The 20818-nt window shown below is 32.7% G+C and overlaps 4 protein-coding genes across 6 annotated transcripts; 2 read left to right on the top strand and 2 right to left on the bottom strand.

The window, feature by feature from the left end:
• The first annotated feature begins 211 nt into the window (after nucleotides 1–211).
• On the top strand, nucleotides 212–3596 carry LOC140822348 (solanesyl diphosphate synthase 1, chloroplastic-like). Its single transcript, XM_073183098.1, has 6 exons — nucleotides 212–1033; nucleotides 1138–1262; nucleotides 1923–2050; nucleotides 2134–2237; nucleotides 2423–2550; nucleotides 2750–3596. The coding sequence occupies exons 1-6, from the start codon at nucleotides 802–804 to the stop codon at nucleotides 3296–3298; spliced, it is 1266 nt and encodes a 421-aa protein (XP_073039199.1). The 5' UTR covers nucleotides 212–801; the 3' UTR covers nucleotides 3299–3596.
• A 1507-nt stretch (nucleotides 3597–5103) lies between these two features.
• LOC140822340 (agamous-like MADS-box protein AGL29) lies at nucleotides 5104–5900 on the bottom strand. The gene has a single exon (XM_073183084.1). It carries the CDS (start codon nucleotides 5898–5900, stop codon nucleotides 5121–5123), a length of 780 nt encoding a protein of 259 aa, XP_073039185.1. The 3' UTR covers nucleotides 5104–5120.
• A 2982-nt stretch (nucleotides 5901–8882) lies between these two features.
• On the top strand, nucleotides 8883–10662 carry LOC140822364 (CASP-like protein 2A1). The gene is made up of 3 exons (XM_073183119.1): nucleotides 8883–9139; nucleotides 9238–9355; nucleotides 10276–10662. Exons 1-3 carry the CDS (start codon nucleotides 8928–8930, stop codon nucleotides 10546–10548), a joined length of 603 nt encoding a protein of 200 aa, XP_073039220.1. The 5' UTR covers nucleotides 8883–8927; the 3' UTR covers nucleotides 10549–10662.
• A 3034-nt stretch (nucleotides 10663–13696) lies between these two features.
• Nucleotides 13697–18148, bottom strand: LOC140822355 (endoplasmic reticulum oxidoreductin-1-like). 3 transcript variants are annotated; one of them, XM_073183105.1, is made up of 10 exons: nucleotides 17928–18148; nucleotides 17526–17757; nucleotides 16849–16980; nucleotides 16277–16535; nucleotides 15868–15978; nucleotides 15360–15478; nucleotides 14810–14914; nucleotides 14524–14726; nucleotides 14160–14283; nucleotides 13697–14067 (listed from the first exon to the last, which is right to left on the bottom strand). In XM_073183105.1, the coding sequence occupies exons 2-10, from the start codon at nucleotides 17694–17696 to the stop codon at nucleotides 13879–13881; spliced, it is 1413 nt and encodes a 470-aa protein (XP_073039206.1). In that variant the 5' UTR covers nucleotides 17697–17757; nucleotides 17928–18148; the 3' UTR covers nucleotides 13697–13878. The 3 variants fall into 3 exon arrangements, with proteins under 3 accessions (XP_073039206.1, XP_073039205.1, XP_073039207.1); XM_073183104.1 differs by lacking the exon at nucleotides 17928–18148 and having other exon boundaries at nucleotides 17526–17920; XM_073183106.1 differs by lacking the exon at nucleotides 17928–18148 and having other exon boundaries at nucleotides 13697–14064; nucleotides 17526–17919.
• Between the last annotated feature and the right edge of the window lie 2670 nt (nucleotides 18149–20818).

Below are 20818 nucleotides of genomic sequence, written 5' to 3'. Positions count from 1 at the left end.
TTTGCACCAAATTAAAAAGGAAGAACTACGGTTTTTCTCAAGGATTTTGTTCTTTAAGTCAACTTGAAATTAAGTATTTGGCTTTGATGATTTATTGTATTGGCTGACAAATGAAATATATAATTCTCAAATAAACCAATAGTTATCACACACGTGGCTAATCCAAGATTTCTTCGTATTATCAGTAATAGCATATCCTGGTTGTCAAATGCGCACACCGCTGAATACGGACCACCAACTCAGCGAAGCCTCTGCTTGACTCACTAAAGGCTGTTGGTTGCGGGATAAGGTCTCGTATCTCTGGTGCTTCGTAGTTTCATTCATTGCCTCTCAATTTTCTCTGCCCGTTCGGAATACGATCAAAGTGTCTTGAAACGTCACTGTCCCGCTCCCACCGCCTCTTTTCATTCACTTTAGGTATTTAAGTATTTCTATTTAGGACAAAACTCGATGCCCTTTGTGTGATGCAAAATATTGGAACTTCGTGTATGTGTGGTATTTCTTGCTCCACTTATATTTCGATGCTTGTGCACAATAAAGATTGAAAAACATCGGCTTGGGTTGTAGTTAAACTTCCGTTACTCTTGTGCGCAAAAAGAGAGGAAGGTTATATACTGAACACCCAATTGACATTTTGAGTTGGAGAATTCGGTTTTGTGTAAAGATTCGCTTTTTATTAATGTTGAAGTGTTGATTTTTTCCCTCGGTGTTCATGAAACGAGGGACTTGGAAAGTTTCTGAAATAGCGTTCTTGATTTTAGAGGAAATTCGGTGGCTTTTCAGTTAAATCATATTAGTCTGATGATGTTGTCCATTACTTGTCATAATCTTGAGTTTGGGAGAACAAGGTTGGATTTTGTGGCATGCGGCTGCTCTTCCAATGCCTCTTTTGATCGCTTTTCTGTAAGAAATTGCTCCAAGGGTCTGCTACGGAACGTCGATGGATGCAAAGCTCGGAAATCGTTGTGCCACAGGCGTGAAATTGGTCCATGTTCCGTGTTTTCAACCAAGACTCCAGAAGTTTTTCTCAACGGTGATAATATTTCATTTGCTGCTTCTGGTGTTGATGGATGAGTTTCTATTGGCATTTTAGAGTTCTAAAAACTTCTATGTTGTGATTGTTCTTTACCGTTTCAGAGATCGCTGCTGGCCCTCCGCCCGTACTGGATTTGACTAAAGAGTTAACAAAGCTTTCTTCAATATCGGATTTATTTGAAGTGGTGGCCGATGACTTGCAGACGCTGAACAAAAATCTTCAATCAGTAAGTTTCATGATTGGTATGCTTTGGAAGGTTCAGTTTGTAGTTCGTACTGTTGCTAACGTGGTAATGAGATCAATTAGTTCTTCAAGGTGGTTAACCTTGTTATTACTGTTGAAAGATGGAATTTACTGGTATATATTGGATCTACATATGGTGATTATGAGTTTTCGAACTTGGATATCTGTGACTTGATGAAATTGTTCATAGAATTCTCATATCATTCTTTTTGGATTGTCAACTTCACTTTAATGGTTTCCTTTGCTTAGAAATGTATCTCAGAGTTAATGTTTGATTTCCCTCTTTGTATGTTTTTCATTCTTAAGTGTAGAGGATGGGGTTTGCCTTCATGAACCAACTTGCCGTTGCAATGTCTTTGAGTGCATTTTTCTCCTTAATTATATTTTCCTATATATCCATCCGCTATAATGTTACCCTTCAAAGTTCAGACCACAACGGTTTAACATGTATGAACGTGTACCATTGTATATCCACATTAAATGGTGAATATGAGATCAACTACTCATCATCGGATGAGTTGTGTAAATAATGCTAAGATTTGTCAACAAGGTTGTTGGTGTGGAAATCGTGTGTCAAATTCAACTTTTCAGCCATCCATCCCCATTATCGATGGTTTTTTCTTCTGACAAGAGTCACTTTTAGATCGTTGGTGCAGAAAATCCAGTTCTGATGTCTGCTGCTGAGCAAATCTTTGGAGCTGGTGGCAAAAGGATGAGACCGGCTTTAACTTTCCTTGTGTCTAGAGCAACTGCGGAGATTGCTGGTTTGAAGTAAGCACAATCTGGCATCCAATTCAACCAGTTTATGGCAAAACTATATTCGACACACTTATAGCTTACCATTAATGACTCAGGGATCTCACCAAAGAACATAGAAGGCTGGCAGAAATTATTGAAATGATCCACACAGCAAGTTTGATACACGACGATGTATTAGACGAAAGTGACCTGCGGAGAGGTTAGCTTGCTAAGTCCAACACCTTGAGAAAATTCTTGTTTGTGGCATATCTCTTCATTAAATCACAGATCATATATGCATTACTTTGGCAGATATATTTCATTTTACAAGTTCTGTATTAGAACACTCGTCACTGAATTATTTCAAGTTCTTTGAATGCTTCCGATATGCTGATTCCTTTGCAGGGAAAAAAACCGTCCATCAACTTTACGGTACAAGAACAGCTGTATTGGCTGGAGATTTCATGTTTGCACAATCGTCATGGTACTTGGCGAACCTTGAAAATCTTGAAGTCATAAAGCTTATCAGCCAGGTATGCAAAATGCTATCCTAAATTTAAAACTTTTCTCTCGAAGTCAGAATTTTTAGGCAAATAGAGGAAAAAAATAGTATGATTATCTATGATTACATGGCAGACAGTCCCAAATGGGAGGCCTGAAGGCCCTAATTGATATATTTTTGAGAATTGAGATAATTTTACATACAGATTCGCTTGATGAATTGTGTTGCAGGTTATTAAAGATTTTGCTAGCGGTGAAATAAAGCAGGCATCCGGTTTGTTCGACTGTGAAGTTGAACTTGACGAATATCTAATCAAGAGTTACTACAAAACAGCCTCCTTGATTGCTGCTAGCACTAAAGGAGCCGCCATATTCAGTGGAGTGGGTGCTGATTTAATTGAGCAGATGTACCAGTATGGGAAGAACTTGGGGCTGTCGTTCCAAATTGTGGATGATATATTAGACTTTACTCAATCAGCAGAGCAACTTGGTAAACCTGCTGGAAGTGATTTGGCCAAGGGAAATCTGACAGCACCCGTGATCTTTGCATTGGAGAAAGAAACAAAACTGAGAGATATAATCGAATCCGAATTTTCCGAGAGTGGTTCTCTTGAAGAGGCCGTTGATATTGTTAAGAACTGTGGTGGGATTGAAAGGGCACAAGATTTGGCAAGAAAGAAAGCTATTGAAGCTGTTCGAAATCTTCAATGCCTACCCTCTAGTTCCTTCAAGATGGCACTAGAACAAATGGTGAAATTTAACTTGGAACGAATAAAATGATGGGTATATGCAGACATATGGTTGATTCTTGATCGAGTTAAATGAATCTCTTAATGGAAAAGGCGTTTGGGGCAAAGTCAATGCCATTGCAGATGGTTTTTTGGCTGAAGTGGCATCAAAAGAAACAGCAGATTTTACAGGTAATATATATTTGAGTAATTTCTGTAGCTGATGTTACACTTTATTTTGGCCATTTTTAGACAATGGCATATACGTGACAATGAAATTCAAATTCTTGTTGTGCATTGATTGTACAATGTCATGAAGAACCAATAATATCATGTAATTGTATCTCTTATTTGCAGCTCTTTACTATGGCATAAAAAATACCTCAAAAAATATGTTTTTTTTCCTCTCTTTAATGGTGGGTGATCATGAAAAATAAGTGGCTTGTTACGAAAGACTGTATCAAAAGATAATGATGTCACCAAAAAATAAAGGGTTCTGTAGCACCAAGCATTGGTTTCAGCGTAAGAACCGAAAAGGGGGAATGGTGAATAAGGCGGTGACGGTTCAAATGAAAACCGTTGCAGAATCATTGCAAGAACTTTGAATATTTTTTGTTTCTCAAATTTAGTTATATATGACATTTTACAAAATTAAATATGATTTAATAAGATTAATTTTTATAATTATGAAATATGAAAGTTTAACAACACTTTAGAATATTAAATAAAAATATAAACAAATAACAATGTAATAAATAAAACACGGTTATTTTTATTTCTTAAGAGTTAAATTGAATAACAAATATACGTTATTATAATCAAATGCGAGAGAGGTAATCATATGTATAATTTTTATTGTATATATAGTAGACGTAAGAAATTGACTAAACACCAATGTATAGACAAGAGTAGTTTGTTTTGTATTAATACATCAAAGTTTTGTGGACCATAAAAAAGGTTGATCTATTTTAAGATTCGGTGAACTGTTTCCTTCTATATGTTCGACAAAGAAATCTCTCCAAATCTATTTCTAATCAAATCATAAATAAATAAAATAAAATAACTTTTTATCCGTCATCACATTAAATATGGCATTAAATCAATATTTTCTTTATATTTTTACTTCAAATTTAAATTGTCTTTAATTAATTAATTAGGAAAAATAAACAAATAAGCGACTGATTCAAAATTTATTGCAACGAACCCGCGCCCCCAAAGATTTAAAGCAATCAAATTTAGACATGATTATGGAATTCCTATTTGCGTTCTAAGCCATATGAATTTCTATTAATCTATTGATTGGAAGTGTAATAAGAGTTTAATTAAATTCAATAATAATTACGAGCCTGCTCAAATTAAACCCGTAGAAAATATTTCCACCTCATAAAAATAAAAGTGTTAGCTTGTTAGATTTTTAACATGTACCACCATAAGAAACTACCCCTGGCCTGTAAACGAAATTATAACATCAACCAATCCGAAACTTTCGGAATTTTAATTCGAAACTTTGGGAATTCACCCATCCCTTGTCCAAATTTAAGGATGAAGATTTGAGTTGAATTTTTGAATATTTGAGCTTGACTCGTTAATAATCAAGCCGAGTTTGATATTTATTTAATAAATATATTTATGACTCACGATCTTATTCGAACATTGATTGAACATAAATTAGTGTAATAAATATAAATTTAAATTACAATTATCTTTTTTATAAATCAAATAGCAAAACTATAAATTTTTCATCACCGACAAAAATATTCAAGAACTAACGAACTAAATATTATAAAACTTGGAACTTTATTGTTTTATCTTAATAAAACTCATTAAAAAAATATTCAAACGGTCTTCTATCGAATTTATGTTTGAATGGCTCATTAACATCCCCATCCAAAACACCCAAAATTCGGCAACATGCAACTATTATTATTACCACTATAATTGAAACCACCATTAGCCGGATTCTGGTTCAACATCGCAGCGGCCTCGTCAAACGTCGTGCACCCTTCCACGTCCAGATTTGAAACACCTTCAAAGGTAGTGATCGGCACGGGCAGCGGCGGAAGCCCTGACAGAGAACTGGAACTCTGTGCGTGCATCAAATCATTGGCTCTCATCGTAACATTATTGATCAACTCCCCTAGAGCTGCCATGTACTGCTCCAACTCCTCCACATCCATGGAATCTACTTGCTCGTCCCACCAGAAACCTCCTCTCACATTGTACCCATAACCCTCTGCCGCCCTCTCCTCCGCCTCGATCATCTCCTTCCTATTCTTCTCGGCATCCAGCTCCTTGCACATGTCCAAATAATGCTTGTTAAAATCCCTTACCTTTGCCGTGGAGGCGCAGTTCTCCCGACAGTCGCCACGGCTTCCGGGCTCCGATATGTCTTTCAGGAAGCGGTCGATCACGGCATCCTTCGTGGGATGTCCGAACGTGAATACACGCTTCCCTAGCGAGTGGACAATGATGGCTACTTCGGCCCCGCTAAGGATGCAGAGTTCGCTCGCTTTCTTGAACAACCCCACGCGCCGCTTGGAGAAGGTCACTTGCCGGTTGCTCAGGTTCTCGATTTTCTTTATTTCAATCTTCTTCCGACCTTGGGTGGTTTTCTTCTTCAAAGTGGTGGTGGTGTCCTTTGCAATATTCAACATGTTCGGTAGTATGTTCTTTAGCTAACGAAGAGAGAGTAATTAACATAAAATACCCAAAGGAGAAATTCTCGAGTGACTTATAATATTTAGAAACATATCTTTGACATAATTAATACAAAATCGTTTCCTTAAGTAAAATCTTGTAAGACTTCTCTATTAATTTCTCTCACCCCCGTAATTTACGAAAACAAGAATTTAAAATAAAATTAAGACAATTTCGAATATATATATACGTATATATACATATATATATATATATATATAATTTGAGTAATGCTACATGTACAACCAAATTTGTACAACAATTCTTATAACACAAAAAATTCAATACAAAAATTTTATTTATCAAAATCTCATTATAAATTCACTACAAAATTTCGTGAGATAGTAATAAAATCTCACGATATAATAACAAAATTTTATAATATAATTATTTAACAAAATTTTATAATATAATTATTATATATATGATGTACATATTTTAGTTGTACTTTAGCATTATTCAAATGATTTTGAAAATTAAACAAAATCTTAACTGTAAAATTATGGACGGTACAGAGGTGTAGTTGGTTGTGATATGAAAATAAGTTGTCCGGAGGCCATCATTATCAAATGTCATACTTGTTCAAATGCAAAACACACCCTATTGACTATATATAAATATGGAAAAAATTATATTATCCGTCGCTATATATATATATAAAGAATATATATATATATAAAGAATATATATATATATATATATATATAAAGAATATATTTATATATATATATAAAGAATATATATATATAATATAAAGAATATATATATATAATATAAAGAATAAAAATTTCAATTTTCCCCTAATTTACCACAAAAGAATAATATATATATATATATATATATATATATTTATATATATATATATATAATATAAAGAATAAAAATTTCAATTTTCCCCTAATTTACCACAAAAGAATTCCTTCTCATTAACTAGTCTGGCATCCAAAATTCTCAAATTGAATTATTGTAGCAATAATGCCAAATAGGCATGCATAGCAGTTATCATCATTAATTCTTTCTCAAAAATCATATATATTGACTATTGGGAGAGGCGTGAGCACTTGATCAATTGAAGCAAACTATTCAACTGAGAATATAAATGAACATTCTTGAATTACTTCTGTTTCCGACCAATTTTAATTAAATTTATTAAATATTAGTTATTTACAAAAAAAAACTAAAAAATAAAATGGAAATATTTAACCTAATATATATGTATGCATAGAAAAGAAGAAATTTCCTCCGTAACTTTAGAAGATCAGAATGTTTTTTTCGGATCCCTTCAACTAAAAGACAAGTAAGTGAAGTCAAACTGGATGAATCAATGTAATCCTTGTTTTTACACATTGATCGTTGATTTATTAATCATAATTAGATTCGATCGAGCAATTAATTGATTTGATCAATTAATTGTATTTTAACCAACTCTAAAATAAAGTCATAATTGATATATTGAAATTAATTTAATAATAGTTTTTTTTTTAACTAAAAGTTCAAAATAACAGCTAGCAACTCAAAAATATTTATTATTATTATTATTATTATTATTATTATTATTATTATTATTATTATTATTATTATTATTATTATTATTATTATTATTATTATTATTATTATTATTATTAAGATGATGATGCAGGTTTAGATTAGGCAAATTAAATAAAAGAAATATTTTCAAAGAATATAAGAATGAGAAGTGCGAATGACTCTATTCTTGCAAAAATAGATGAATATGTCTCTTTCTCATATTCATTCAAATGTCATATCGAACATGAATATATGACATAAAAGGATAATCCACGTTACATAATCATCTCATATATGAGGAGGTACCTACCGATATTCACAATAAAAAGTAATACTCTTAGTATAAAAGTAATATTTTTTCATAGATGACTCAAATAAGATATTCGTCTCATGAAATATGAGCCGCGAAATCGTCTCACATAAATTTTGCTTTCATATATATGGAAAAGACTCACACGTCATTATATCCAGGAGACTAGGAGGCATGTGACACGTACGAATATACGATGCATGTAATCCATAGAAAAAAAGGAGAATGAAGTAATTTTAAATTTTAAAATAAAAATATCAATTTTTTAAATTGAAATGTAAAAAGAGAAAATATAATGAAAAAATAAAGGTAAAATATAGAGTTAGGTGGATAAAGAATATTCTTGGGATTATAATTTTTTTTAAAAAAAATATACAAAAGTAAATAGTATAGATATTAAAATATATTAATTTTTGAAATTGAAACATATATATCTGCCGACCTTCAGAAACTTTAGTTGTATATCAGAGAAATACTTTCTTTTCTATATCAATTTAATATTTTAGATATATTTAGTAGGTGTCGTGTACAATTAATGTGTGTGTGCCCTACAGTTTTTTTTTATAATAATTTACAATTTATAATAAAATAATTTCTATGCAAACTAAAAATAAAACTAAGTTAAATATAATACTTTGTACTGGTACTAGTATATAAAATTAGAAATAGAATTTCTGACAATAAATTTTGACATTTCAGAACAGTTTATACAAGAGATCAAGGCATTACATTTTGTTAATTATATATATATATAATATGTGTGTGTGTATATATATATATTTGAAAATACATATGAATATGTATATGTATGTATTTGTTGTAGATATGGATCCATATGACTGCATTCATGCATGCATCGCCTCACAACTTTGTCTCTTTTACCAAAATGGATAAAATCCGAACCCTAATCGAGGTAAATGAAAACATACAAGATTATATATATATATATATATATATATATATATATATATATATATATATATGGAGAGTACTTGTCCATGTATCAATCTACATGGGAAACTGTAGTCTCCATTAAAGCGCAATTAATTCACCACCAAACCTCACCAATTTGCATTTATAAAGTTGTTGGATCCTCCCGATCAGTAATCATACTTCTGTGGAAAAGAGGTCCATTTCTCGAGTTATTATGAGCAAAGAGAGTGCGATTCCAGTAGGTTCTTCCCCGGCAGACATGGGTGCGAATGAGGTAGATGGAAGCGGCTCCGCCATGCGCACGGTGGAGACGCTGCTAAGGATTCTTCCGATGGTCCTTTGTGTGGTGGCACTTGTTGTCATGCTTAAGAATTCACAGAGTAACGAGTACGGCACCTTGTCTTATTCCGATCTTGGAGCCTTCAGGTACCTAATTTCCTGAAAATTTTAAAATTAATATATTTTGTTTGGGATGTGTAATACGTAAAATGATAAAATATATTCTTTTATTTATTTAATTGTAGATATTTGGTGCATGCGAGTGGGGTTTGTGCCGGCTACTCACTTCTGTCGGCTATTGCAGCGGCGGTCTCCCGGCAGACCAACTTCTCCATGGCGTGGGCTTTCTTTCTCCTCGACCAGGTTTGGCTGCAATTGATTGGAATCCATTAATTTTACATTAAGATGTAAATTCTATATATATATATATATATATATATATATATATATATATATATATATATATATATATATATATATCAAAATTATTGGATTTAAGAGCTTCATTTTGTCCCTAGATCTTGTAACTAGGATTGTTTTTCAATCAAAATAAAGAAAGTCTTTTATTTGTATAGTAGGGAGAAGGACAACCCTATTCCAATCTCGTCTTCTTTTATAATCTCTTGTAGCTTGTCTTGGGGAGTCGTACTGATTCCTCTAGCATACTTCAGGGCTTCAGATGCGATGAAATCAGCAACTCGATTTTGTTCTCTATATGTCTTCTTAGGCAAAAACTCGTGTGAGACGGTCTCACGGGTTATATTTGTGAGACGGATCTCTTATTTGGGTAATCCATGAAAAAGTATTACTTTTTATGCTAAGAGTATTACTTTTTATTGTGAATATGGGTAGGGTTGACCCGTCTCACGGATTAAGATCCGTGAGACGGTCTCACATGAGACCCACTCGTCTTCTTAATGCTAACTTCCCTATTTCTATTGGGGGTTTGCATTTGGAGATTAAATTAGCTAGAGACTAGAGTCGAGGATGGCATTTCGTCTGTATTTAGACATTTAACAACTAATTACACCGAATCCATTTGGATCAAAATTTGATGGATTTCAACTTCCATCGATAGGACATAAACAATTTGATGTAATTTCAGAGCGAAATTAACTTACACTTGTATAAAATTAAGTATAAAAATTTTAATTTCTATTTATTTGAAAAGAAATGAGCATGGACGCATAATTTGTAAGGAGTTATAATATAGTATAGCCTTATTTTCCTTGATGAAATTATTCAGAAAGAAAATTTTCTTGGCTTGATCTTGCTTAGCGCAGCTGCTCACTTACATCATCCTTGCGGCGGGAGCCATATCTACAGAAGTGGTGTACTTAGCATACAAAGGCGACACAGCCATAACGTGGAGTGAGACTTGCAGCTCGTTCGGCGGGTTCTGCCGAAAGGCCACTGCATCCGTAGCCATCACGTTCATCGTAACCCTTTGTTATGCTGGCCTTTCACTCATTTCCTCCTACAGGCTTTTCAGCAAATTCGAAGCACCCGTTGCATACACTGATAAAGGGATTGAAATCGCCACATTTCAGACTTGATTTGTCCATATGATTTGGACTGAATCTGAAAAGTTAGAAATGTATAACACTATAATGTTTGCCACGAATAATATTAAGGTAGAAATAATAGCTGTGTGCTTCTTTATGTGCTTATTTTTCTTGGGTAGTGAATACAATCTTGTGCTTCTCCTTATATTAATCCTGAATCCTCCTACATTGTGCACATATGATTAATTAGCCATGTGTTAACCAGGCCGCAGGGGAGGCGCCTATGTGCCTTGGAGTTTTCCAGGGTAGTGAGGAAGTTGTCTCACGACATTGTCAAAATTCGACTTTTTTGTCTTCTAGTCCTTCACATCGGGTTTTTTTTTTTTTTTTTATCATGTGAGTTTTTACAAGAATAATGGCAACAACAATATTTATCTTTATAATCTCCAATATGTTAAGTAATTATTACATACAAAATATTATCATCTCAAGCTGCAATATAATTAAGTTTGTATTCTAATCTTTCAATCATCAAATATTTCTTTGGAGAACATTGGAATATTATTGAATGGGACCATAGATATTGACACTTCAGAGGTCGAGATAAACCATCTCTGATATCATTTTTTAGAATCAAGGTGTGTTTAAAGGAGATGAATAAATAACTCACAAATTTTTTCTTCTTTTGAGCTTGAAAAATCTCAATTAGTGTTAGCAACCAAAATTAAATCTCAATCTTTTGAGAGCAATAGACAACTTGAATATGAGTGTGGAAAAAAATCCAACTAAACCCAATGAACCAAAGCTTCTCAATATCAACAAATCAAAAAATTAACATGGTGAAAATAAATGAAATGGCGAAAGATAATTGCGCGAAAACTTGTTTATGGAAGTTCGAATGACAAATTTCTTCTACGTCTCATTTTCTTCTGTTTTTAGAAAGCTTTCACAAAAAGACTTTAATAATTACAAATTTTACAAATACCGATTTCAGTATGACCTACCGACTGCCTTAAGAAAATCCTGATGTATTATTTGGAACATTTTTTAATGAAATTTGCCAAAAAAAAAAATTCTTTCAGTTACAAAACTCACTTTAAAAATGATAAATATTTAAAGAATTTGTGAGTGAAAATATGTGTACATATGATCCTTAAGAGTATATCAGATATGAGAGTAGGTTCGATACTACATGTGCGGGCACTGCCCCATATGATTTGGATGGACAAAATTTACGTATATATGTGATTTAAAAAAATTAGTTGACTTCATGTATGTGTGACTAAATTTGAGCACTTGATTCTATCATGGGGGCACTACTCCTACATGTAGGATGTAATCAACCCAAATATGACTTGATCAAAGTGTGTAGAGAGATTGTGTATCTAGAATTCAGCATTATATAGAGATATTGCAACGTTTAGATTTCAACGGTATAATTCAATAATACTAATGTTATAATAAAAATAGTTTTTGATATCATGTGTCATTTGTCTTTTTTCATAACAAAAGTAGTACTAGATACACTGTGAAGGATTATTAGTGCGGCGTATGAGTGATATTGACACTACGTCACTTAAACTTCGAGAAAAATTGAGGGAAAAAATTGCTTATGGCTATATTTGGATATGCATATGATTCCGCTAGATTTATCACCAAGTAAATTTACAAAATTTCTTTTATTTTCATTTATTCTAGAGTTAATAAGGTTTTTTTTAGAAATAAATAAGTTTATGTTGTTTGGTGAGTTTTTTTTTCCAAAAAAAATTACATGGGGTGACAAGTGTTTTCGATATTAAGTGATATTCAATATTGACTTTTGAAAAATCTATAAAAGTCTAGATGTATTCAAATTTTCAATAGATTTTTAACAACTTATATAATTCATTAACATGCGAATATTAAAGTCTAAAGTACAATTATGAATTGTCAAAATTGTTTTTGATTAAACTCAAAAATTTGAGATTTTTAAAATTTTTAACTCACACAATCTCTCTCTCTACTTCTCTTCTTTTCCTTCTCATCTCGTATTCTCTCTTCTCATTTATTTATATCAATCTCCCTAATTTTCAAAATGCACTTCTATAAATATATTTCTTTTATGCTTTTGATATTTTTTATTTTTTAGTTGATATCTCATTTAATAAATTTTTTATTATAATATCATATGAAATTTTGAATTTTATAATTGATTTTGTGATTTTTAATTTGTGATTCATAAAATGAATATAATATTCAATAATAATAAAAGATGATAAAAAAAATAATGTCACTTAATTTATAATAGTTGAATAGTCTCGCAACAAACATGATAAAAAAATAAAATAAAAATTAATATTTTAAGCTATAATTCACAAAGAATAGTTATGATATAATTGATAAAATAATTTTTTTTGTTTAAAAATTACATTTTATTTTTTAGTTTTATAACTTCTATTTTGAAATTTTACAAAGTTTATAAAATTAAAATTATGAAGTTTTTAATAAAATTATTACACTAGATAAAATAAAATCACAAAACTTTTTTAGTTTATAGAATCGAAATAGTAAATTTTCAAATAAATAAAATTAAAAAATTTATTAACTTTTTGACTAATTGATTTTTAATTATTTTTAGCATTTTCAGTTAATATCAAACTTTTATATTTTTATAAAAAAATATATTTACACAATGATAAATAATATAATTTTCATTTGTAATTATATTTATATTATCAATTCAAACACAATGTTACATATTAATACAATGATGTATTTTTAAAAATTTACAAACATATATACAAATCTACAAATCTACGTAAATACACACACACATATATATATATATATATATATATATATATATATATATATATATATATATATAAAGATTAATTATTTAACTTTAGTAATTTTATTTATTAAAATAAATTTTTTTAAAAAAATTCAATAATAATATGTTATCTATAACAATTAATTATCAGTTCAAAAAAATTATTAAAATATACGAAGTTGATAATTACAGTCCATTTGATATTATCTACACTCCATTATGTGTAGATATTTGTCAAATTTATACATAAATGTAATCCAAATATAAAAATGAAATGTAAATATCGAACTCCCATGAACATGTCCCGTAATACTAACTTTGTATATGTCGTATTTGTGTCGTTTCTCTCTCTCTCTCTCTCTCTTTTACTTTCAATTAGAAAATATATATCAGGAAAGTAGTCAAATTTATTTCAACTATAAAACAGCACCTGATAAAATTTCAAAACTAGCTATATGTCCAAAGTTCTTGCTCTTTGCTAACTCAGCTATTTGCAGGTGTGATTCGCTATCATATACGCTTCTCTTTTGAACTTTCAAAAATGATACGAGAGTATCACTTAATGATGACTAATTTATACACACCGTTTGGAGAATTCTTTGCCAAAAACGAGTTTCTTGTCGAGGAGGTGGCGATATGAACCCCTCCATTGTTTGTTCGACTGAAGGGCCTATTTCTTGGACGAGCTTCACAGATTCTGACAGACGATGAAGCAGGTTCACCAAGGCGATTACTTCGTTTCTTTGCAGTTGCAGCTGCTGAAGATAGAAATTTAGAAATGCATATAGCCATTGCGAAAAGTGTTTTGATGATGGGTAGGGGATTATTAGATTTTTGACATGAAACTTACAGGCTGGTTTTGCTGGTTCTTGCCATCGACGGAGAAGAGAATCTTCAATGCGGTTCCGAGGCCGAGCACCTGAAGTTTGCCCCAAAGACGACATTTCTCACATCCAACACAATCCATCAGAGCACTGCAATATCAAGAACATAGGCTAAACGTTGCCTTCAAGATCTATAAAAATTCAGCACAAAGAACAGAAAATCCTAAACTACATAGTGTACAAAGTACCAACTTTTAAAGAAGTTATCATAAACTTTGAATTCACTCGCCTAAAACTCAGTTACCCATCATCCATTGAATCACAGAGCATCAAATTTCGTGAAATCAATAGCTGATGATTCTATACAGTGACAATAAATTAAATTCAGACCTGATGTTTTTGAAGTTCTTCTGAATCTCAAGCTTCAGTTCAGGTCCACTTTGACCTTGCCACAACTTAGCTTCATCGAATGGAAGTGGACATGCAGCCTGCAGTTTTGGATTGTAAACTAGTTGACGCATTAAAGACTCCGCTTTCAGGTCCTCCTCAAGGTTACCAGTATCGTACTCTGCCTGCTCCAAGTAAGTTGCGGCCTAGATCATATACGAAGAGATGAACATTACATCCCGTATAACTAGGGAAAATCGTTATAAATTCAGAAAGAACAAACGCTTACTTTTGCCACAGCTCGGAGAACAAACATGAAAGTGAAGTATAAGTTTCTAACACGATCCGGAAACCGAAAAACACGATCATACATCAACTCCAGATTCCTGCCCCACTGACATTGCACACATAAAACATGTTTTTGGTTAACACGTTCCAAGTAAGATGGTTACATGTCTATGATGAATTCAAACAATGCTTCAAAACAAGTTTTTAAGGAAACATTTATACAATGAGGGTGGAAAACTTTCCTAACTAATCTAACTACAACCCACACGAGTGAGATTTGAACTCAAGATCATATGGGTCTTGGGGACTTTCCCTTGCCACTAAACCAAGAGATCCTCGGAATTTTAAGAAAAATTTTGAGATTTGAACTCCAGACTATATGGGTATTGAGGCCTTTCCCTTGCCACTAAGCCAAGAGATCCTTGGAGTTTTAAAAAAAAATTGATGTCACAAAACTTCAACTGTATACTTCGAGAAAGTTGCTAAAACTAACAAAAAAATATAAGAATCTAATTAAAATTTTAGCAATACAAGGGGAAGCTGAAGCAAACCAGATTTTTAGTTTCATCAAGCAGGTAGTCTGAACCAATATGAATTGAGATTGAGGAGTGAAGCCCTGAAATTAACTTGTATAACACTCTTTTCTCCGGACAAATTTCTCCAGATGTATCTACAATATATAAAAAATAAAAGATAGTTTAGTCCACATACAATTTGAGAATGTTATAGAACTTCTATTTATTACTCAAGTACTGTTTCTAAAATCTCCATGCAGACCCAGCAATCATGTTTGGTAGCCACCGAATAAAAAAAAAAGAAGGAATTTAAGACACACATGTCGGAACTTCTTGATCTGTGCATTACACACAGCATCAGCTAAAAGTAACTCCAGAAGAAATTTAGAAAAGAATAAACATCACATGATTAATAGACATCATATAGCACTAAGAAACAAAAAAAGAACCTCCTCAATTTATGAGGCAACCGCTAAAACAGATTGTTTGTTTGCTAAAATTCAGATTTCCAAACCATATATAACTGAAGAGACAAGAAACAAACATTTTGGACAGTTTTCAGAATATATCGCATCCCATATCCTCCTGGCTGATGCCCCAGTATAGCCAGTATATCGTTCAGGATTCAATTGTAGATTAACATATGTCATCTCACCTGCAAAATAGAGAATATATTCTTTATTATCAACATGATTCTCCATGCACTTGGAAAAAAGTCTAAGAAACTAAAACAAAGTGATTGTAATCAGCAAGCGTCCAAAAGGTTCCACTACAACTGTAAGGCACAGACAGTTTCAGGTCGAGTTTACAGAGGAATGCAAATAATGATTAACAGAGAAAAAGGGAAAACCACAACATATGTTTTTATGGTTAGACCCTCAAAATTTGTAAAGCAAGGAACAGCAATACATAATTATAATCTGAATGCTAGAAAAAGGACAAAGGAATTGTACGGTTATCAGTCTCGTCATCATGAGTCCAAGGATTATCCACTTCAATCCATCCCCTAAAGGCCTTTGAATCTAGTGTCCGATCAACGACATCCTGTTGGTTCTCCTCTTGACATTTTAAATCACGCGACGGAAGACCGTACAGCATCGCCTTCTTAAAGGGTTCAGGAAATTCATCTTCAGGGCATTCACATACACTACAATCACGTAACTTGCACATGCCATCATCAGGCCAAAAGGGGCAGTCACACCACAACTTAACCTGTTATAATTAATGAGTAACATTAGATCTAAGGACTCATGCAGCAGTGTCAAATGGTTATTTTAAATTTAGTGGATAAGCAGTTCGGATCTTGTTTGCAGGTTTCCCCACCAACATTTAATAAGCTCAAATTATTTTCAGAACATGAATTTTAGTTGCATCAAATCAATCCTAAAAAAATTGTAAGTTTCTATTTTAAGTAAGAGCAACACATCAACATATGGCGGTGGACCCTTGATCTCTACCATAAAGGGCTTTTGACATGACACCATTCAGAATATCCTAAATTTGGTAACAAAAGTCGATACCCAACCTTAAAATATCGGAAAAATGGAGTTTTAACGAGTTCTTGAAGTAAAGGATGCAGAACTGCCACATTCATAGCGTCCACTGTCTCATAATCACAACAGCAGTCCTCAACAATGCCTGTATATTTTCTAGAATCCTGCACAAGAGGCAAGTAAAATATTGAGAAATTCACCTAAAACAGCAGTTGCTGTCTAACCGGAAGAGCAACGGAAATTGCTAGATTCACAGCCTACCGCTGACGCATAGAACCAATACAAATACAATCAAGCAGCCGTAAGAAGAAAGAAATGCTAAAGTGTGATAGAACAAAACAAGCAAATATATTGAAATCACCTGTCTCCAACAACCAAAGACAGGTTTGCATCCAAAGCTCACACGTGCAAGGATGAAACAATTCTTGGAAAAATAGCCTCACGACTAAGCATATTAATAATTTCTCAAAGAAATTTATCAAAGAAATAAATCTCACAACACCCCGCTCCCACCCCAAACCCCACCAAATTGGTTTAAAAATTTTAACAAGACACGTATATTAATTGTCAAGCACTTCTTCCCCCAAAATCAAAATCTTTGCTCTGCTCACACATCCCAAGCATTGAATCCCACAAGAAACAAGACAGAAGAGCTCAACTGCACAACTGGAAATTGAAAAGAAAAACGAAAAAGGGAAAAATTCGGTACCTGAGAGCACTGGCAAGATTTATGATTATGATCATGCTTCAATGTTAGCGACACCGCCACCATTAACACCACCACCGCTCCTATTACAGCCCATTTCCTCTTCCACCCTTTGACCTCTATTGATTTCTTTGTCTTCTTGTTATTATCCACAACGACCTTAGCTTCCGCCATGTCAGATCAACTCAGAAAACACAGTTCGTTCCGCTGCAAGTACACATAAGCCCCCAGCAAGCTACGAGAAAAAAACCCCAAGAAATTCAGAGTACCTCAAATAAGCAACCTGGTTCCAATTTTCGGGACCAATATTTATAAAATTTGGAGCTTTATACATGATGCATAACAGTAATTATATACATATATATATACAGACACACACACAAGCGATCAAGGCATTTGAATTACAAGAAAGGTTTCGGCTTTGGGTCAAAGCAGAGGGCGGGTGCCAACGGGTTTCCCCCCATGACGGTGAAGTGTTAGGGAGCCGCACTCGGCGCAGAGGCGCGTGGGTGTACGACGGGAAACGTGTCAATTACGTAAAGCGCGTTGTCAGCACGAACGAAGCAGGGGAAACTTGAGAACAAACGCGTTCCAAAATGACGATAATCGGACCAATGGGAAATGAGTATTTCACCACGTACACCGGTGGGATTTCGCAACTTTAATTGGAAATAATTTCATGCTAGAGGCTCCCATTGCATATTATATTATACGGTCATACCAGATATTCACCCTCTCAAATTTATGATCGGGAAAATATTTTAATATTCATAATTCCACTGGTTAATATTTGGATGCTTTTCTTTTCCTCGGATAATTGTTTATTAATTTATGACAAATATTTTTTGTTAGTGGCAAGGGCGAGGATCTCGAATCTCAAGGGTAAATCTTTTATGAGACGATCTCACGAATATTTATCTGTGAGATGGTCAATCTTATCGATATTAACGATAAAAAAGAATATTTTTTTATGGATGACTCAAATAAAATATTTATCTCACAAAATACGATATGTGAGATCGTCTCAAATAAATTTTTGATATAAAAACTGCCATTAATTTGAATTCCATATATTGTATATGTATGTAACTGGGCTACCGAGTAAGGTTGAATTGGGCTTGTTTTTTTAGTCTAAACCAGGTCCCAATAAAAATGGGCTAAATTTTTTAGTCTGGAAATGAAGCTCCAGTTGGGATTGTATAGAATATAGATGATCTAAATTCACAGAAACAATACAGATTTGGTTGATCAAATATTAGAAGAAATAAAGTGACGAAATATATATGTGTGCGCGCGCGCGAATGAAATTTAGTATTAGGCATTATATACAGAATGGCTTGTCTATGTTGATATTTGATGTGCACAATCCCGAAGGTCAGCCAGACAGATTTGAACCACTCCCAACTGTATTTTCGACAGTATCCCTTTCCTTAACTTTGTGTAGATATCAAACATTAAACAAATGAGCAACTGAATATAAAATCCTCGTATTCTGGACACGCATTTGTCCCTGTTCATGTGTAGAATGTTCCGTTGTCAAATATATATAACCACACATTTTCACGACTCATCTATTTTAATAATTAGTCATAATTTGTTACCTAATTTTAATTTGAATTTGTGAAATAAACTATCTGAGAGTAAAATTAATACGAATATAACTTAGAGTAAAAAAAAAGTGTGGTTGATTATGTTCAATCAAGAAAAAGTAATGGAACCGTGGAGGTTTATGCATGTGACGATGTGGAGAAATGGAGAGACAAAGTAGGAAGAATAATTAATGTTGTATAATATAATTTAATGGAGGAATTTGTCTGATTTAAAACATTTTTGATTAAAATGAAGATGTAGAAATATTCGATCCTGTCAACATATGTATCAAATAATGGAGCAACCTATTTATTTACTTTACATTTATTAGCGTTGTTTGAAGTCAAGTACATAACATGCATGACACCAAAGTTTCAAATGACGACCGACTTTTCGTGAGGACATTTATCATCGGTGACGGAATAAATCTATTTTAAAATAGATAAAAAAAATTTGTGAGACGATCTCACGGATCGTATTTTATGAGACATATCTTTTGTATGAATCATTTATAAAAAATATTACTTTTTATTGTGAATATAGGTAGGATTGACTCGTCTCACAGATAAAAATTCGTGAGACCGTCTCAAAAAAAACATACTCTTTAAAACATTTGTGTTTTAAATTATTCATTCAACTCATCATAGCTTACTTACCATATTTATGCATCTTTAGAAACAAGTTTTCTCATTTCAATGAAGTTTGAAATATGACAAATAAACTGAAAATTGTTACGCATTAACTCCATTGGTATGACATCGTTTGACGAATAAAATTCTTAATATCGTCGACATTTTATGAAATAATTTGAATTAGCGACAGAGTATGGCCAGTGTCGACCACGTGGCTGACAGCATCGTCTAAGTTTCCACGTGGGTCCCGTATTCCACTTAAATTGACACAATTTTATGTTAATTCTAGAATTACCTTCGACAAATTTTTTTTATGCCAACACAAAAAACCAAATGGACAATATGTACAACATGTGTGTGTACATGTACGTTTCAAACTTTTTAAAATGGAAACGAGATAATAAAAATATAATTAATAATTAATTTGAATCGGATGAATAAAAAATGAAAACTGACACGTGCTAGGACGTGTACAGGTACAACAACTAGCATCGACAATGTTGATCAATGTACTAAAATCATGATTAGATTAATTATTATTCGAACCGACAAACGCTGGTTAGTTTATTTATATATTTTATATAAAATACTGAAATGCCATTTTATTGTGGATTCAGAGTGTGGATTAATTCACCTAGCGCTGGAGCCTTGCATTCGATTCAGTCCATAGGTCTCAGCTACATATATAAATTCAAGAAATATCGCCGGGTGCATATGAACTTTCCAAGTAATAAATGTTATAAGTTTTACTTAAAAAAAAAAATTTCTACAGAAAAATTTTTGTTGACTCGACTAATTGATAAAGATTAATGAGATAGTTGAGACGTATTCTAAATTCTAGTAAGCAGCTGAGACCACTTGTTCAGCTCTAATTTATACATCGATTACTACTTTATGAATAATATATTTCAAATAAAATTATAAGTTTGCTACAATAATTTCTTGTAATATTTCAAACAAGTGTATCTCTTACCATTCAATTCTCCAAACATCATTCAATTCTCCGAATCTTTATCCATTAACTGTTTGTTTGATCACTAATAATTTGATATTACTGTGGTCTGCCTCACTAAA

The sequence above is a fragment of the Primulina eburnea genome, unplaced genomic scaffold (genome assembly GCF_022965805.1).
Source record: "Primulina eburnea isolate SZY01 unplaced genomic scaffold, ASM2296580v1 ctg808_ERROPOS3000000+, whole genome shotgun sequence".
NCBI classification, from domain to species: domain Eukaryota; kingdom Viridiplantae; phylum Streptophyta; class Magnoliopsida; order Lamiales; family Gesneriaceae; genus Primulina; species Primulina eburnea.
The sequence above is the reverse complement of the archived record's forward strand: the minus strand, read 5'-3'. Positions and strand labels throughout refer to the sequence as shown.